The 19,201-nt window shown below is 42.0% G+C and overlaps 1 protein-coding gene across 2 annotated transcripts; it reads right to left on the bottom strand.

Annotated features, from left to right (window-relative positions):
- Window positions 1-990: 990 nt before the first annotated feature.
- Window positions 991-19,201, bottom strand: pax3a (paired box 3a). Of its 2 annotated transcripts, none has more exons than XM_065954018.1 (9): window positions 18,856-19,201; window positions 17,946-18,181; window positions 17,266-17,395; window positions 17,010-17,153; window positions 8,139-8,338; window positions 7,425-7,590; window positions 7,097-7,320; window positions 3,206-3,469; window positions 991-2,150 (listed from the first exon to the last, which is right to left on the bottom strand). In XM_065954018.1, the coding sequence occupies exons 1-9, from the start codon at window positions 18,938-18,940 to the stop codon at window positions 2,133-2,135; spliced, it is 1,467 nt and encodes a 488-aa protein (XP_065810090.1). In that variant the 5' UTR covers window positions 18,941-19,201; the 3' UTR covers window positions 991-2,132. The 2 variants fall into 2 exon arrangements, with proteins under 2 accessions (XP_065810090.1, XP_020489634.1); XM_020633978.3 differs by having other exon boundaries at window positions 7,097-7,317; window positions 18,856-19,200.

Here is a 19,201-nt window from a genome sequence, read left to right as displayed (position 1 = left end):
AGAGGAAGGGGGGAAACAGCTGGCATGTTTGAAATGGAAAGGGAAAAAAAGAACAAAGAAAGAGATGGGGGGAAAAAAAATCTTTAGTTTAACTGACAAATAAATCAAAGGGTCATAGAGAATATCTAAGAAATGTTGAGGTCAACAGTTGTCAAAGGCATCACTCTCTTCCCATAAACTATTCTGACTCTAAATCAGAAAGATAGCTGAGAACTCATCGTTTTAATTTTTAATCATGTATTTGGTTTCCAGTTCAGTGTTATTTATTCCTCATCCAATTTGTAAACGTAAATGTTGTGTAAATGTCTTGTGTGACGTACAGTGACGAGTATGAAATAATGGGGAATAATGTGGAAGTATTCAATAAGCAGATGTCAGACAACAAATGTTCATTGTTGGCTAACTTGTTTAATTAATATGAAATGATTCGACATGTCTAAACCTTTCTGTCTCTTTGTTGCATTTTTGAATATTAAAAAATGTCCTCATGCCTGAACACAATTTCTGCCCTAAGATACGGTTGAATCAGTAATGAAGATTGTTTAACAACCTTTGAAGACAACAACTCGCCCAAGCTTCTTCATGACATCATCAAACCATGTTTTTTTTTTGTGTGTGTGTGTGTGTGTGTATTGTTTTGATTGGGAGGCCCATAGCTGCAGAAATTAATTTAACCTACCTTTATTTATTGGCCTAAATTTAGGTTAGTATAAAACAAATGATGTGATTATTTTATAAACTATTCAAAAATGACAAATCAAGTAGTTATTTTGGATATAATTACCCTAACCCTGAAATAAAAGATGTCTGTCTTCTCAGTTGATGCTACGGCCCTGGTTTACATTTTTATTTCCTTTCGTTTATTTCTGTACTTCTTTACATTTTAAAATTAGAAATAAAATATATAGGAAAACAAAATGATTACAGCATACTTTAAATGAAGACTGTTTCCTTTTAAGCTTCCATTAATGACACCCACTCAAGGCAATGTTTTCTGCATTTTTAAACCGTTTATTATAAATAGTAAATAGTGCTGTATTGTACACAAAACTTCTTACAACAAAATCATTTTATGCCAATGTAAATGAAAACAATACAAAAGAGGAAACATGTATACTGAACATAGTGTAAGACTTACTGGAGCACAGAGGACACATAACACTTAAAGACTAAATAAATAAGAAATGGAACACATGTTTTGCAAGTTCCTGCTGGAAACTAATTTAAAACATGCAAGAAAAGAAAAGAACAAAATTAACTGTCAAACTGAATAATGTATTCACCGGCAGAGAATTTTTGGCTTCATGACATCACAGCTACCTTTACTAGTTTTCATTGCTTGATGATTTCCCCTGATTGGTCGATGCGCACAACCCAAATAAATGACATTTAAAAAGAGAGAGCATATTTTTCAGGGTTATTATCAGGGGCGTTTTGATCCTTGTTGTTAATTTACAACACATGAGGTATGAATGTATTGCACTTTCTTTGGGGTTGCAGTGGTTTCACTATGACTCCACTCCGCCTCGGTTCATGCCTTTCTGCTAAGTTATCTCGGTGTAGTCACATATTCATCGCCAATGTCCGATACAAAAGTCACATCAATGTACAGTACGTATTTTCTCCTAAAACATTGAGATGAAGAGAAGCTTATTGGGGCTTACAAAGTCCACCTCAACTTGCATCTCTGCCACTTATAACCAAAATCAAAGACAGAATCTTGAATGTATTTACTCCCCACCACACTTCTTTTCCTCTTTAAGCGTGGACAATGAATCGTGCTTGGTCCTTGGAGCATGATGTGACGAAAAAGCAAAGCAAAGATTGCCAGGTAACAGGAGAGGCTGCTGCCTTTGGTCCCAATTATTCCAGTCATCATCGCCCCCCCTACTTCACCATCGCTACACCTCCATCTCTACTAGTTCTCTTGCTGAAGAAGAAAACCTCAACCTCTTCAGCCATCCAACTTTTTTTATCTTCCTCTCTCTCCCTCTCCCTCTCTCTGTGTTTTGCTGTCCTCAGGGCTGGGGAGAGGCAGCAAAGGCAGCATGTTAGCGTTGGGGGGAGGTTGTTCTCTAGCGATGAATGTCAGACTGTCTGGGATGCCTCCTGTTTAGAGCATGTTGGGGGTTTCATATAATGAAAGGCACCTGAGGAAAACAGGGAAAGAAAGAAGAAGGGTTAGGCATTATCTGCGTTTTATTCAGGTTAAATGAGAGGTGACAGAAAGAAAAGGTGTTTGAAGACCAGATAAGGTGAGGATGCATACTGAGGTCTCAGATTAGAAAATAAACCTGAAAAAAAATGGTTAATTACATTTGGGATTCTCCGAAAACTTTCTTTGAACACAACGTGGTTGGCAAAAGAAGTCTAAGACAGAGCCTTAGCCTGGATCTCTGGTTCTGCTCCACTGATCAATAACAACTCTAAATCTGACCTCCAGTGGGACACATGGTTCTAATCCTGGCCTGCCAACGGCCATAATCACCCCCTGTTAAAGAGCCCCCTACCCTTCTTTTATACATAGTTACACACACATACATATACACATAGACACACACACACATTTCACCAAACCCCCAAAAGCTATATGCGAGTCTCTCCCAGGACGGGCTAAATTAATGACATCAAGATGTTGCCACTGATGGGCCAGTCAACATGTGGAAGTGTACCTCAGATCAGCCCCAGCAACACACCACTATGACCCGCGCTCCCCCCCTCCCTGCTGTCAAACACGTTTTGGGAAGTGGCTCCTTCCTTTCATTTGGGCGGCTATCTATGTTACACAGGGGTCATTACATGGCTAAGTGAGCTGCACTGCGGGTTGGATGGGCGAGCTCATCATACGGGGTCGTGAAAGGACAGTGAGGGAAATGTGTGTGTGGGGATAGGACCCTGACAGGCCCCTGAATCAGGACACGTGGATAGCAATGATGATGGTAATGTAAACTCCCTGGCCACTAGAGCTCTCTAGCTTCATGTAATTACAGCACTGCGCGGGTGATTGGAGTAGCAGGCTCATCAGAGGGGATTGTGCAATTAACATATAGGTTAGAGAATGTAAACTAAGCAGACACCCAATCACGTATAGGAAATTAAAATTAAAAAACAGAAGTTAAAGTTTGCAGACACGCCTTCATTTTATTCCATACTGTCTATTTTTCCCCAAAAAAACAGTAACATAAACAGCGTATTCCCAGCATACCTTGCTCTGACTGTACTGTCCATATTGGTAGGATGGATGGTGGTCCACGGCGTAGGCTGGGGTAGTGTATGAGGGTGGGCAGTAAGACTGGGTGCTGGGCAGAGTGGGCATACTGGTCAGGCCTTGTAGAGCCTCTAGACGCTGGGAACCATGGCAACTTGTAGCCATGCCACTGTTAGGCTCCAGGCCTCCGGTCAGTGGGGAGAGGGTGAAGTCACTCTGGGACTGATGTGGAACTCCACCTGGGTTCAATAGGCCCATGACCTGAGGGGAGACATGAGAAGAAAATGGGTTTTAAAAAAAGTTATTTTGTGTTTCTACCTCAATAGGAGCACATAAAAAGTAAACAGTTTTAAAAGCAAAAAAACAAAAAACAAAGCCGTTTTATTCACTCTTTAAAACGTTGTTTTTTAACCTAAATCTGCTGTTACGCCATTCAACCTTTATTCCACTCAGGTGGGCTGCCGTGTGGTCCCACTCCTTGTTCATTGTCAGTTATACATTATTACTGTCTTCCTTTACACATGTGGTTTTCCTTTACTCTGCTTGACTGATTGAGGAGCTGATGCTGTCTGCAGAAGTCGAATATTCTAGCGAACCAGGGCTGGCTGACACAGTTATCCTGTCAAATTTAAGGATGAAGAGAACATTTTGTTTCTCGTTTATATTTTTTTATTGGACAAGTACAAGCTTCTAGCCTGCTATAAAAATTAGAAACCAGTCTAAGAGTGAGAGTATGAGACTGGATATGATGATTATTGGTAAAGAAAGCTATGTATACAACAGATTTGTGAGGATTTGATGTGTTTCAGAAGAATTTGAGTAAATTAGTGTCTGCTGTTTCATTGTGCCTCTTCAGATCAATGCACATTCTCTTATGGTCTACCTTTTCCTCTCTCACTTTCTCCTGATGCCCTAAAATCACCATGTCCTTGTGGGGCCAGGGTGAAGAGGCCAAAGGGTACGTGGGAACGAAGAGCAGGGTGTGTTTATGTATGTGTGTGAGGGCTACCTCGCCTTTGTGTGGATGGGGGTATTTAACAGTAGGTGTGTGCGCGGTAGTGTGTAATATAAGCATTTTTTGCTCTGATGTCAGGGGGTAGAAGGGGTATCGGTGATACATCATGAACAGCTGCACGCAGGTTTGCGTGAGAAGCAAAGTCATGAACATGTCCCAAAAAAATGGAGTTAAAGAGGGAACAAGAGTTACAGTCCATGCAATAAAGAAAATATAGACAAAAAAACAAAGACAAAAATAACCCTGTAAAAAAGGAAAATCAGAACACAGTAAGTGTGTGTGGTGTAAAAACAAAGGATTTCCCATCTGATAGCAAGCAACCTCAAGTGTCTTTAATGTATGTAATTTACAGTCTGTCAGAGGGAACTGCACACATCTGTCAAACATATCATTGCAGTGTACCACTAAATCATTTTACTGCTAGGGACGTGTGATATTCTTTGAGATGCACAAGTGGTATGACACTTATAAAACCTTTATTAATATTTATGATAAAGTTTGGAAAATACTAAATCCATTCACCAACAAATACATGTTGCTCTTGTCCAATGAACTCATCCGTTTAAGCTTCATAATAATATGTATCTGTAAATCAAATACTTTTGTTAATCTCTAAATTTGGGATTGGTTATAATCTAATATAAGGTTTTCACGCGGCTTGTTTAAGATCTCTTTTCATTGTTTTAAGTCGTATCTCCTCACAACGACCCCCAAAGTTTATATTCTCTGTCTTCTCTGTCTGCAGTTGAAACGGCAGCAGTCCCCGATGGTGTCTGTTTTGAGGTTGTTCCGGGGATTAGGTCTCGGGGGGGGTGCAAATCCCAGCCGCTCGCTTCCTTGGTGAGAAAGGGTTCCTTTGGTATGCACCAGATCAGCAGTGAGACGCCACAGATCCCGCACCACAGGGAAATCACCTCCATGACTGAAGCTCTGACTACAGAGCTAACTGCCCAGACAAGAATATCACCTATCTTAAGTAAACTTTATCCATATCCAAACTCTGCGGCGCTCTAATGTGACCATATCTGGAGCTAAGTGAACCTCTGAATCTCTTGCTGGATACAGAGTAGTAGATAGAGTAGCTCTTATAGGCCGATCTGGAGTTCAGATAACCAGATAATTCCAGGGAGGATTTAGGACAAAATAGACCCAGCTATGTATCTATTGGAGGAAATTGAAGCTGTAAAGTTTTCTAGGAGCAGTGAGGGTCTTGGTTTATTAACTATCAATGTCATAGAATTTAATCAGTTCTCATTTCCCCTGTCTTAGTGGAGTTCAAATTAGAAAATTAATTCTGTACCCATCTGAAAAAGAGAAAACTGTTTCTCAATGTACATTCAAACTGCCGCAATGAATACATGAATTAAAACAAATTAGTCAACAAAGTGAGTCATTTGCATATATTACACACTTTGTTATAAGGAGATAGATTACTTCATTCCAATCAATTAACACACTGGAACATTCTCTGATTGCAATTCCAGACTGAAAAAACATTCCAGGCACGCCGCTGCCATCCCTACGCAAGATGAGATGTGCGTTCAGTACGGAGCGGCCTGATGAGGTTAATGCTGAAACCATGCACGAGGGCACGGCACCTTTGGCCTCTTTATTGGAGGTAAAGTCAGCCTGTGACCCTGTTGCTGTGTGAACTCATACGACAGTCATGCGCTCAGTAGCAGGAGGGGCAGATCTGCAGTTACGCTCCAGCAAAGTAATTAAGTGAAGTACAAATTAAGAGTTAGTTTGGTTGTCTAACGATAAAACAATCATGGCATATACTCATAGTGTGCCTATCTTCATTCTCTCTTTTTATCTTTATTTGTTCTATGAAAATAAACTGTTTTTTTTAAATCAGGCAATTTCCTGAGGAGGAAAAAAAAATATTCCTGCCTGCATTTAGAGCTCATCTTCAAAGAAGTCAATTATACCTTCAGCAACAATAAGACCACCTACCACTTACCCACAGTGCAGCCTGAGAACAACTACAAAGATCTACTTTTTTCAGTATTTATTATATATCCTCAGGCATCCAAGTAGTTACAAACCTGCCTGAGGCCGTTTTTTATCTGTGCCTGACAGGAGTCTCAGATTTTTCTCTCATGGGAATTAGTACCCAGCATGCATTGCACGTGGGCCTGCCACCCTTTGTGGCGGTTAAAAGCTTGTTTTCCGCCTGTTAGTCCATCTTCTGGGCCGATGGGGAGCCACTGATGGACACTGATGACTGTGTAATCGACCATAATTGTCTTTTCAGTTTTGATTTGTGTCATCATGCAACATCCATACATCCATCCTCATGTCTGGTCCCTTTTCCTCCTCCCCAAAGACTGACGTCCGCCACATTTCTACATTCATCAAACAACTCATCAAAATAAACAAAATGGAAAGCTACCGTGTTTCTCGGCCTAACAAGGTCTTCATCAATGTCACTGCAATGACACCTCCAAGGTCATGCGCGGAGGAGTGCGTATGTGTTTGTGTGTATTATTACCACTCCATATGGTGCCTCTCAAACACACCACGAAGGACTAATGGTGCCCTGTTTCCTGGTATGATAATGTGACAGTGGACAGTAAGTGTGTCGTTAGAGACAGAATTGACAGAAGTGTCTATTTTGTAACTACACATGCAGATGTTTTTTAAATTTACGCTAGTGGCAGACGGCTGTTCACAGATGAGTCTGGTTCTGTTCAAGGTTTCTGCCAGTTTTCCATACCCCTGTTACCATGTGCTCATTATTGTATGTATACTGCATCTGACCCTGCCAAATAACCCAGAGAAAAGAACAAAGTATAGTCTAGAGCTGCTTTTTATGTCAAATTATGTCAAGGGAATATCGAAAAAAATTGAATCTAGAAGTAGGATCTAACCTGAGGTGAGAGGCTGTTACTGATGGCAGGGTTGACTGTGTTGGTGTGTCCCGTTGTGGCCACAAAGCTGTCCGAGTAGCCTGAGAAGCCGTGACGTCCGGAGGAGAGGCAGTACGCTGAACCTCCATCCTGCGAGCCGGCTGACGAGCTGAGCCCAGTTTGGTGCACGGAGGTGGGGGGCAGGGGCTGAGGTCTGTGGACTGTACTGGGCTGCTCGGATGCTGCTGAGGATAACACAGAGAACTTAAAAATTGCACTTTGTCATCAGTTTGTACAAGTTGTACAAAATTCTGCATTCCTGTCTGGACATATGTGAGGGTGAGCCCACCTTGAGATATAGAAGTAGGAGTGTAGGGACTGTCAGACAGCTGGTAGGGCTGCAGGCCTGACATGGCTGATGGAGGGAAACCACCGGGGATGAGGTGGTTAAACGCCATCAGCTGACTGGCGCCTGCTTGCTTCCTCCACCTGGCTCTTCTGTTGCTGAACCACACCTGAGCGACAGAATGGAAACACAAGCCTTTAGTGGGAACATACATCAGCTAACCCAATAGAATAAGTTGACTTGTTCATATATGGCGTGTGTGTGTTTGAGGCCTCTCCAATCAATTACAGGCAGCTAAACTGATAGAGATCTTAACATCTGGAGCGGCACTGAAACATTACATCTTTGTGTGCTACTGCAAGTCACTGGGTTCAGAGTGTATAGCCAGAGGGCTGGTTCAGCTCTAAGCCTATATTAGAACACTATCTTAATCTGGCATATTTTCAGGGATCTTTACATGGCTTATTTTAGCCGAGTCTGACAAAAAGACAAAAATAGGAACCCATCTTCAAACACAGTGGACTCAGTGTGTCTGTGTTTGTGTATGTGAAGAATGGGGCAGACATGACATGAAGTGTAATGGCTGTAAGGAATGTTTGGCAACATCCCCGGGGCAATTAAACACCCCCATGACACGACTCCATGACAAGCAGACACATTACTTCGCTCTACAGGGCTTTTATTTTGAGGATTGTGTCTGTGCGTGATGTTTCTTACCTGAACCCGAGCTTCCGTCAGCTTGGCTCGCTGAGCCAGCTCCTCCCGCGTGTAGATGTCGGGGTAATGTGTGCGCTCGAAGGCCCTCTCCAGCTCCTCCAGCTGCTCCGCCGTGAAGGTGGTACGACTGCGACGCTGCTTCCTCTTGAGAGGCAGGCCCGGCTCCGAATCCACGTCAGAGCCCTCATCCGAGTGACTTGCTAGAAAATAAAAACATGAAACGTGTCACTCTACAACTGAAAGTCTAATACAGATTTAAATGAAAAAAAACTCCTGGATATATAGGCGGGGCTGAGACACTAGATCCTGCTGAGTACAACACATGGTACAGAGCAACTTTAGATTGTGTCCTCCTGCTTCCCTTAAACTCCTCAGTAGTTTCTAAGGAGTTCAAACGCCAGAAGCTGCTTGAACACAGATTAAAGAGGACTAGACCCCTCCAGGGCATCTATCCCCTGGGACACAGTGTCTCTCCTGGTCTTAACCATGCTGTGCACTATGGCCATAGGGTCCCTTGGTGCCTTTTTTGCAGGTGCTTCTAAATCTGTTTGTTCAGTTGAGGGCAGGAGAGAGCGACTGGGAGACAGCTATTGGGATCTAATTCAGCAGAAGAAGGGAATCAATGCAGGCTTGAGACTAGAGACAGAGGACTATTGCTGCATTTCAGGGGGAGGTTACCCGTCTATTAAATAATGATTAGGCTCCACAAGCTAGCGTGACAGCCTGCCATTGTGCACCATTACACGTCTGAAACCCCCCCCCCCCACCGTCTATTTCTCAGTCATATGCACACTCACAAACATGCATCTGCTGCATTTCGGCTATGGGCTTTTACTCAATGAAGGCAAGTCCATGACAATGTGTCAAACACAGATGGACCCAAGACCGAAAGAGTTGGAATTCAGTCCCAAATCCATCCCCAGCCTCATGAGGAAGGTTCACTGCACCTTTTCAACAATCAGACTATGTAGCAAACATCTAAAGTGAGAGAAAAGAAATGAGCAGCAGACAGGTGTGCAAGCAGCAGAAAGACTTCGTCTGTTTTCTCCAGACTGCTCACTCTGCCCTACAGATTTAAAGCTTTAATTAAAAAGTGCCAAGTCAGAAATGGAGGGGGGTAAGCAGGGATCTCCCTTTGCCTCTGGAGCCTCTGGAGCCAAGCAGGAAATGTTTGTGCCGTTGCCAGTGTGTGTCTGACCAGGCATTACACACGGATTTGCTCCCTGGGAATGCCTGGGGACTGGGGACCACTGGCACACAAGATTCTGATGCTAAGGAGAGCTCTTTATTACATTTGAACCAAGGGCGTCACACTGGCTGAAAGGGGCACATAGGATTGGCTGGATACTTAAATACTCCTAGAACTCTGTGACTTTGGATAGCGGTTTGTTTTGGTAAAAAATTAGGCCTGAGATAAGTTGAAGGAAATGTTGGGTTAATATGTTAATATGATGGGCATAAGAAAGTGGAAACAGCATGAACATAAAACCTGATTCCTTTCTTTTAAATATACTCTTTCTTTTTTATATTTTTCGGACTTAGTAAAAGCAGTTTTCATTAATCAGCATGTAAACAATACCATTGGAGAAGACTACAAGTGTAATCAATACCATTTTAGTGACTGAGGAACAGAGAAAGAAGATGAACCAATGACAGCGCAGAAACAAAAAGAGATTCCTGAGAGAGGGAAGAAGAGCTCATAAAATGCTCTGAGGAGAAAGGTCCCAATTGGCACTGTAACTCATGTTAACTGCAGGATGGGGGTGGATCTCTCCTCTTTTTAGCTCCTTTCTGTCTGTCCCTCTCTTTTTTCCTGCCTCTCGGTTTTTATTATTAGTTACTAGAAAACACTTCGTCACAGACTCTCCCTTAATGGCACATGACAGTGTTGCTTTTGTCATCCTCTGGCTCGCGCTTTCTCTTTTGCTCTCTTCCTCTCGCACTCTTCTCTGTCTCTTTTTTTTATTTGGAAGTGATGTGGCCAAGCCTTTGTATCTGAGCAGGGAAAAGCCTGTGGCAGGGCTCTATTGGGCCGATTACCACGCTCCATCTGTAGGAGCCATCAGGGACGCCCGGGCCTGCATTCAGGGGCCTGTCACCTGCCCAGCAGGGGAGTAGGCGGGGGCTGGAGGAGGAGGGGGAGGCTGTAGGGCCAGGGGCTGAGTGGGGGAATGAAGGGTGGGAGGAAGGGGATGGAGAGGGGGCACAAAAGGGGTCCAGAGAAGGGCCATTGGGGGCTGTGGAGGGGCACAGCAGGGGAGCACCCCTTCATCCCCTCCCTCCATGGCCTGAGGGGCACCAAGCTAAGGGGGGAGGGTGGGGGAGTTGAAGAGGTTGACATGGAGAGGAGATGGGGCTGAAGGCACCTGAAGAAGAAGATGCTGGGGAAGGGGTGCGGGGGTGTTGCTGTTCATTCTTAAAAAAAAAAAGAGCCTGTCCCTTCCATTCATCCATTGCTGCATCCACATCTTTGACGTTTAAAAAAAAAGGCTCTAACACCACTGCTTTGGATCGATCTTAAGGCACGCTGATGCAGAAGCAGCCCCACTGCCCAAGAGAGCGTTGTTCCCACACATTCCCAGCAACAAACGGCAGAAGAGGATACTAAAACCCACAAAGGAAGGCCTCGACCTCCTAACTTAAACACCCAAATCAAATTTTACGCTGCAGCTAAAGCGCCAGGGAGCTGAAAATGCTCCATAGCCGCTTGCTGTTTGGCTGCGGCTCTGACAAGAGTCTTAATAAAAAGATAGATTATTATCCCTCCAACGGAAATTGGGGCTGCTGCAGGATCATCTATAAAGCAGATGTTTCAAAACAAAGTAAGATGGAGGTTAATAAACTCATAACAAGATAGCTTAGATAGTAGATTGGATGTGGGATGATTTATTTAACATCAGAATTAGGGGCCAGAATTTAGCACTGTTTAAGGGAGAGTGAGTATTCAACAAGTGAACTCAACAGGTTTTGTACAGGTTTTTCAAATAAAAAAGAAACCGGTGCATTTACAGGTGCAATTTTGCACACACACAAACACACATGCAGGACAAAGAAAGCAGTGCAGATAAGATAAACAGAACCATTAATCGACCAAGAGAGGAGACTGACAGGCAGGGAAGATAAACTCCAGCAGGTCACAGATGTGAACTTGGGGAATGTCCAGTTGCATTAGCTTCACCTGCAGCAGTAATGCCTCTTGCAGGCCAAAAATACCCAAGAAGAATCTCAAACTGCGAGAGGAAAGACTGCTCTTGTTTACCGCATAGTCTACATCGGCCAGGGCTCGCCTTTGCCAAGCATTCATCCCCCTCCCATCCGCGCTAGAAGATGTTAATATGAAGAGACATGCACAGGCGCACATAGCCATGTATGAGTACACGTTGGGATACAAATCCATTCATGTAGCTTGAAATAAAGTAACAAATGAATGAGTTGGAAAGAGCAACAAAAAGTGCAGGGGAAAATCGGAATACATTACAATATGAAAAAATATCTGCAACAGAAAGTGAAACAAAATAAAATAAGTGGCGTGAGGGATGAAGAGCCTCCTCAGAGAGAAAGAGAAGTGGAGCATATGGGCCAGTTTATAGCCTGGTATTGCAAGGGGTTGGCTAGCCCTTCCTCCAGGGGATGTTAATAGAGAAAGTAATTGAGCTGGTGACATGTGTTCGCAACAGAAAACAAAGGGCAGAAGAGACAAATGAACTAGTTATTTGCCCAGGGAAGTAGATCTGGGCCCTTTCAGGCCACAGTGCATAGTGTGAGCCGGGGCCACTGAATAAAATAGTGCCACGCCATGTAGAGCCAGGGCGAGCAGATGCACCGGAGGAAAAGAATAGTTAACTGACAGCTTATGGGCTCAGCTGGGGTTAACAGTTAAGGGAAAAAATGGGAGTGAGTGGGCTGCTCACTTGACTTGCTAAAGAGCCCCCAGGAACCTGCAGCTGCCTGAGAATAGAGGGGGGGGGGCAGAGAGAGAGAAATAGAGAGGGAGATGATGATAGGATGGACGGACAAAAATGGAGTGAATATGCACAGGAGGTAGGCACTTAACGGACAAAGAAATAGCCTGCGATATGACTTTGAAAGATGTATCTCTGTCCAATATTGGTGGAGTGACAAAAAGGCACAAATGGCCCTTCATGGCTATTATGGGTGCCCAGTGTGTGGTGGTTATTATTTAGTTCCACCGTGGTGCGGTTAGGTGACAGTTTCACGGTGGCATTTCCACCCTTGGGGCATGCACAAAGCAACGGCACAGAGCCCATGCAGGGACGAAGCAACAGGCCGGTCTGCCGCACGTTCCAGCCAAATGCAGAGCAACAAGCAGAGTTACACCTCAGCAGAAGAAAAAAAAGTGTGACGGCCAAACAACAAAACCAAACATCCAGTTCAGAATAACCAGCATACTCTCTTCTAATGACAGCAAATAGCACCTTCAAGTGAGGGTGTTTAAATCAGAAGTGACTCCCTGATGAGAAATTAGGGAGTCAGTCATATGTCATCTTCTCCTAAACATTATTGTAACCTTCTTTTCCTGGGGCCTGATAGTTTTAACAGTCATGTGACCCCAGGTTAGCCCCTGACCTTTTCACAGCTACTGCACAGGGGCAGCAGCAAAAAAGACGAGCCCACCACTGACCCTGCAAATAAACTTCACAGACTCTCAGACAGAGAGAGAAGCCATCATCACATTCCTCAAGGACTTTTATTTTTTACCCAAACACATTTAAGGTGTTTCTTTAGGTTTTATTTGCTGTGTACAAAAGTCTTAGTTTTGCTTTTAACGCCTTTTTTGGACAAAGTAGGAAATAAATAATGTTACTTGAAATGCTTAAAAAAAATTAAACATCTGAAATGTTTTGTTTTTAGATTTTTTTTTTTTGTTCAAAGAGTGGCAAAAAAAGACATTAATCAAAAAGGCAACAGAGTTGTGCTGGCGTGTCCATAATGTTCAATGTGCTGGACGAAACAGCTCCACAAAAAGTGAGGCTAAACAAAGTTAAGTGATTGACAACGCTGTCTGGCTTTACTCAATTAACTATCCCATTGTGCTCCTCTTTGCAGAGCCCCTTCGCCCCCGACCCTTTTCTCCTCTCACTCCTTTATCCTCCCCATCACAGAGTTTTGCTTGGCTAATACTTCCAAGGAAATAGAGAGTTCTTTTTCTGCCGGGGCTCCTCTCCTTGACCTTCCATTGCTCGATGCTTCTCTTTCACTCACTTCACAGTGTCTCTGGGGTTAGCTGGGAGAATGTGGAGAGTACATCAGCGGCGAGGGGCCGGCTCAGGGCAGGACCCCGGCCTATTACTTCAAAGTTGGCCTGCATTCATTAATTGTCCTTTGAATTAATATTGGGGGATCACAATGTGGGTGCCAATAGAGAAAGAGGCTTTAATGAAGCATAGAGTCGGCATTCAGTTGCAGATCAGCCAGTGTGGATTTTTTCTTTCTTTTTTTGAGAATAAGGGAGACTTTAGAGACATGCCCATGGAACTTAGAAAGTGTTGAGTATTTTCTGGAAAAGTCTTTCTATTTATCTATCTAATTATCTGCAGAATTTTTCAGTGAACTTTGGTCTACATATGCTCAGCAGCCCACCAAACCAAACTAGCATTATAGACACTATTAACACAGGGAATAACACAGGGAAGCATGGAGTGAGGCCCACATATAAATTTGTCCATTATCCAGCCCTGAGAGCAAAATGGAAATGTGGCTACAGCAGACATTCCTCTGGTTGAATTGAGACCTTCCGTCTCCTTCAAACCTCTTTTATTTTTAACTCATTCACTGTGAAAATGCAACAAAAGATGCAAGAAATCCAACATCTACCTCTCAGTTTGCAGCTGTGGGTCATCGACATGCTGCTCAGTTCCTCTCGCTGCTCGTGTGCGAGGGAAATAATATTTTTATTCTCAGATTTCTCTTGAGAATAAGGGTTTTGAACTTTAAAATTGGATTAGAATGCTGCTCGTGGAAGTTTGCTGCCGTCATCATCTCCTCTTAGATAGCTATTGAGCCTAAAGAATACTTTAAAATCTTTTTTTAACTGCTTTAAAACATGGCAAACTCATAAACACAAATATGATTTATCTACCCTGCTCACTCTCTGAATTTCCCTCATGCCAAAGTCACAGGGAGCCAGTAACCCACTTTATTTACACAAACAAAGTCCCACTCAGCTCCTTTAACAAAAGCAGCTAAATCTTTCATGTTTTGTCAGCACTTGATTCCTCCTGTCCCTCTGGCTATTTGCCTGCCCACAGACAATGGAGGCAGGAGAATGGCAGCAGATTGTTGGAATGCACCTCAATGAAACCAATTATTACATGTTGACTGCGTTCACCATGGCACATTTGAAAGAACTGGCCTCATTCAGTTTGGCACCGCAGGACTCCCTTTAAAGAAAAGTTATCCCTTTGACTGTTTGTATTTCTGAGCTTTTCTTTTTCTTCTCCGTCTTTCTCTCGCTTCACCCCCACGGCCATAAATGAATCTTGCAAGAGTGGCTGCTCCTCTTTCATGACTGTGGTTACTTTAATTAGTTAAATGAGGCTAAAGTGCTAACATTAATAAAAAAGAAAGAAGGATGCTATCAATTAATCCAGAGCCACTCTCAGAAAAGAAACACATATTCTTGGCATGATTTATCCAATTAAAATTAATTTCTAGAGATACATATTGTTGGATCTTCTTCTGCTTTATGTGCAAATGTGATAAACCAAATAAAAATCGTTCAAACAAATCTCAGGCTGCAGCTCGTTCATGCATGTTGCTTTAATTCTGCACACTTTAATTCTACGTAAATTCTACCACTGGAAAACAAGAAGTAAACAACTTCATCCCAACGAACATCCTTTTCCCACAATGCTCCAGCCACTTGCTAATGCCATGCAGACCTAGTGCTGCCTGGTTTACTTTATCCCACAAACCTTAGCAGTCCCTTTTCCCAGACAAATAAATCTAAATGAGTCAGCTTTGATCTTAGCACTTAAGGAAAGCCAACAATAGTGGTAGAGGAGAAAGGGGCAGAGAGCAACAGGCCTCTCTCTGGCACAACAATAGCCTCTGCAAACACCTACTTAATCAATATTTGGCCAGAAGACACTCTCTCAGTCCCCGAAGCAGTCTTTTCACATTCTAATGAAGAGCTATAAAAGAGAAAAACAACAACTACTTCCACAAAGAGACACAAGAATGAAATAGTGCTGTCCTGTATATCAATGGGGGAAAGTTCCCTCAGAGCTGTTTGCATATAGGATGTCACCTATTTCATGTAAAAAAAAAAAAAAAAGCTAATGTTATGTGTTGTTTTTTTGTGTATGTTTGTGTAATTAAATATCATCCTATAAATGTGTTTTATTGAATACAAATAGAAATGCTTTCTGACAGTTTGATCTTCAGTCTGAAGTTAAAAAAAATCATCTGCATAAAAACTTTGATCAATTCAAGTTTGATTTATACAATGTGAATTATGGTCTACAGGTACATTTTAGTTTTTTTATTTTATTTTAGCAGAAATGAGTTTAAGTTCTGGTTTGGCCTGGATGAAAAAGAGGGAAGTGCCCACAAATATCGCATGAATGTGTGCACCCTGGGCGAAAGGAAAGGGGCGGACTTTTGTCAGAGATGAAAGTGGGGAGAAAGAAAAGGTTTGGATTTAATCTAGTGGCGAGAAGAAGGGAAAGAGAAGGGGTTTCCCTGCGTTCACTGGCTGGAGGCATCACGCTCACATGCGCAAAGACTGTGCACAAAAGCTGCGTGCGTAAAAGTAACGGCACAGTACAGTTTGATTACATAAGACCCAAGTTGATTTTAACACAATTAACAAAATTCAGAAGCCCCCTCCAGATGCTTAAATATTTTATTAAACGTTCATTTAAAATCTACATTTCATGAAGAACAAATCAGCTTTTAAAACTGGGCCAAAAACAATACAACCAAAACTTCTACAACGAATGACAGGAATAAATCTGCGCGTCATGACTCTTTCAAAACACTTCCACTGTCTCTCGAAGTCAATAATTAACTACAGGCTGCATTATTTCCCCATAAGCAACTTTCGCTTTTATGGTATCACTGCTCACAATCCAACAGGTCGTAAATCAACAGGTGTTTGAATAAACTCTGCACCTTTTCTCCCCGTTCCCTGAATGGTGAACTGTAAGCATTAGGGAGTAAAACCCGCAAATTGGCACTTTTTTGAGCAGTCTATAAACCAGGTCGCACTGGGCCCATTGGTGTCCCTGAATAATTCATCGCTCATTGCGGGTTCATAATGTCTTCTCGCGGCCTTTTGTCAGCGCACTTTTTTCTCCCTTTCTTTGGCCGTTTTGAAAGGCGCTGGCGTCTTTTTGTACACCACTGAGCCGCTAACCGGAGTTTGGCTTTTGTGCTCGTCAAACTGAGGTGTGATTTTCAATGGACTCTCCCTGCTTTGTCCGCTGAAGTTCATCCTCAAGTATCCGATTGTGCGTAAAAACAAAGTTTCTCAGGCTTGGAAGGTAGACAAATGTTTGCTTATCCACTTAAAGAAAAATCTCTGCACATTTGTTAAATGTCAGAATCTTTAACGCATGCGTTTTCCTAAATTATTCTACCTTTCCGAGGCCAAAAGTCTATGAGTTGTGATTCATATAATCGATTGAATCATAGCATCATTATTAATATTATTTTAAATCGTATTATTATTATTAGTAATAGTATTATTATTATTATTGTTATCATTGTTATTTGTATTATATAAAAACAGCAATGAATGAATGTATTATAATAAGAATAAAAAAGAAATGTTACTGAGGATTTCCCTATTTTTTTTGGTTTGCAGAGCACAAAGCGAAGATTGAATTGACTAAAATGATAACTTACATCTGTCTCCCAGAATCCCGTCGATGCTGTGTTTTGTCCGTGGTTCGCTCTCCTCCATCTCCCTTTTCACCACTTCTTCATCATCCTCATCATCATCACCCACTCCACCGAATTTAGAGCGCATGATGCGACTGATAGCGCTCACTTAAAGAAATAAGATTAAAAACACAAGATAAACCCAAAAGGAAATATGTCCTGTATGCCACTTAAAACAAAATAGCAAAGCGTGTATACATAGTGTAAAAGTTTCGCCCACCTGAGGGAACGTTGTTCCTGTCGCAGATCCCATCTTTTAATAATTTGTCCCTGATTTCCCAGCTGAACATGCCCGGATTTTCTCTCTTGTACTCTTCGATTCTCTTGTCCACTTCTGGAGACGAAGTTTGCTGTGGTGTTAGGAAGGACAGAAAAGGTTAATATTATTATTATTATTATACTTATAATTATAATTATAATAATAATAATTATTATTATTATTATTATTATTAATAATAATAATAATAATAATAATAATAATAATAATAATAATAATAATAATAATAATAATAATATTATTATTTTTGTTAGATCCCAGGCTTGTAGACCAGAGAGACGTAATTGTTTTTTTTGTTTTTTTAATTGAATAACTTGGAAGGCTGTGTTAAACAAAACGTTTTTACACAGCTATTAGGAAGATAATTTAGGTCTACTTTAAAAGTTCAAATCTAAAGTTGTAATTTATCTCAAAGGTCTCTTTTGCTTTGAACCTTTTTTTTCCAGAACAGTGACAGTTATCCTCTTTCACTTGAGTTTTTACAACACTGTAAAACTCACTGTTATTGAGTTCATGTCCAGGGGACTCTTTTCTGTAGAATTTCGTACAAATATGTTTTCGTTTGTTTCGGTTTTTTTTTCCACATTTAGGTGAAGAAAACTTCAAAAACATCAGCGTCTCACCTTTGGCTTGCTGCCTCCGATCGCCCCCGGCCTGATGGAGCCTGTCTCCTGGTACCGGCAGAGGATTTTGGACACGCAGCCGTGGGACACGCGCAGCTGGCGGGAGATGACGCACGGACGGACACCGTGATGCGCCATCTCCACGATTTTATGTCGGATGTGGTTGGGGAGAGGTCTGCCGTTTATGAAGACGCCACCGAGCTGGTTGACTCGACCCTGTCCTAACGGAGTGGACACTGGACAGCAATGGCATGGGACATATAAGTAGGTGTAATACAGAGGAGCTTCAAGACTATACTGTAGGCAATGTCTTGTCCACTGTTGTTGTTATTAACAGTTACAGTTGCCACACACACAAAAAAAAAACTTTTCTAACATCAAAAGTTCATCAAAATATTAGAAATCAAAGGTTGCTCTGCACTTTAAAGTTGTCTAGATAAATAAGTCGAAATTCTAGTTTTCAAAATATTTATAATCTAGCGATAATAAGGCTAGAATAGTTTTTCTTGTGCACAAGAGAGCCAAATAATTGTCGATAACGTTTCATCCAATCATTAGACAGTGATAGCTTAAAAAAAAAAAAAAAAAGGAACAAGAAAATTATAATAGCCCTACTTAGTCAAATGATAACATTGGAACAATGCTATTACTGTAGTGTCATTTTGCAATTCATTTAATACAAATACTCATCGAAATTAATATGTTGCAATTAAGCGTAACTGGATCCCAAATATTTTTCTGTTGTTTTGTAAAATTACGTAAAAAGAATAGGTTGATACGTTCCTTGATAATAATAGTATGCAAGTTTAAACCTTTCTAGAACTCCAGTCTACTTTTCTGCACTGTTCTAACAGTTGTGTTATCCGACTTGCTCGCAGCAACTGGTGTTTTTTTTTTTTTTTTTTCTTACCTTCCAGAGAGTATCCTCCTCGGGGGTAGTTTTGGTGAGGAGTTGGTCTCATCATTCTCGGTAAACCTCCTGCTAGCGCTGTCATGATCCCTGACCCTCTGTCAGGTAACAGTTTGTAACGCAGCTGCCCTCTTCTCTCGTCCCTTTTAATCCCACGAGATACTTTTTGTCTGTTTTTAAAACAGACGCGATGCAGCCTGTGTTTCCTCTGAGTAACAGGATGGATCCTTAGAGCTGTTCTTGACGTGTATCCAGAGGTCAGTGCGCGCAGGGGTGAGAGTTAGATTAAAGTACAAGTTCGAACATTTCTGTGAGGACTGAGAGGATGTTTTGGGAGGATGGATGG

The sequence above is a fragment of the Labrus bergylta genome, chromosome 4, assembly GCF_963930695.1.
Source record: "Labrus bergylta chromosome 4, fLabBer1.1, whole genome shotgun sequence".
In the NCBI taxonomy this organism is placed as follows: Eukaryota; Metazoa; Chordata; class Actinopteri; order Labriformes; family Labridae; genus Labrus; species Labrus bergylta.
The sequence above is the reverse complement of the archived record's forward strand: the minus strand, read 5'-3'. Positions and strand labels throughout refer to the sequence as shown.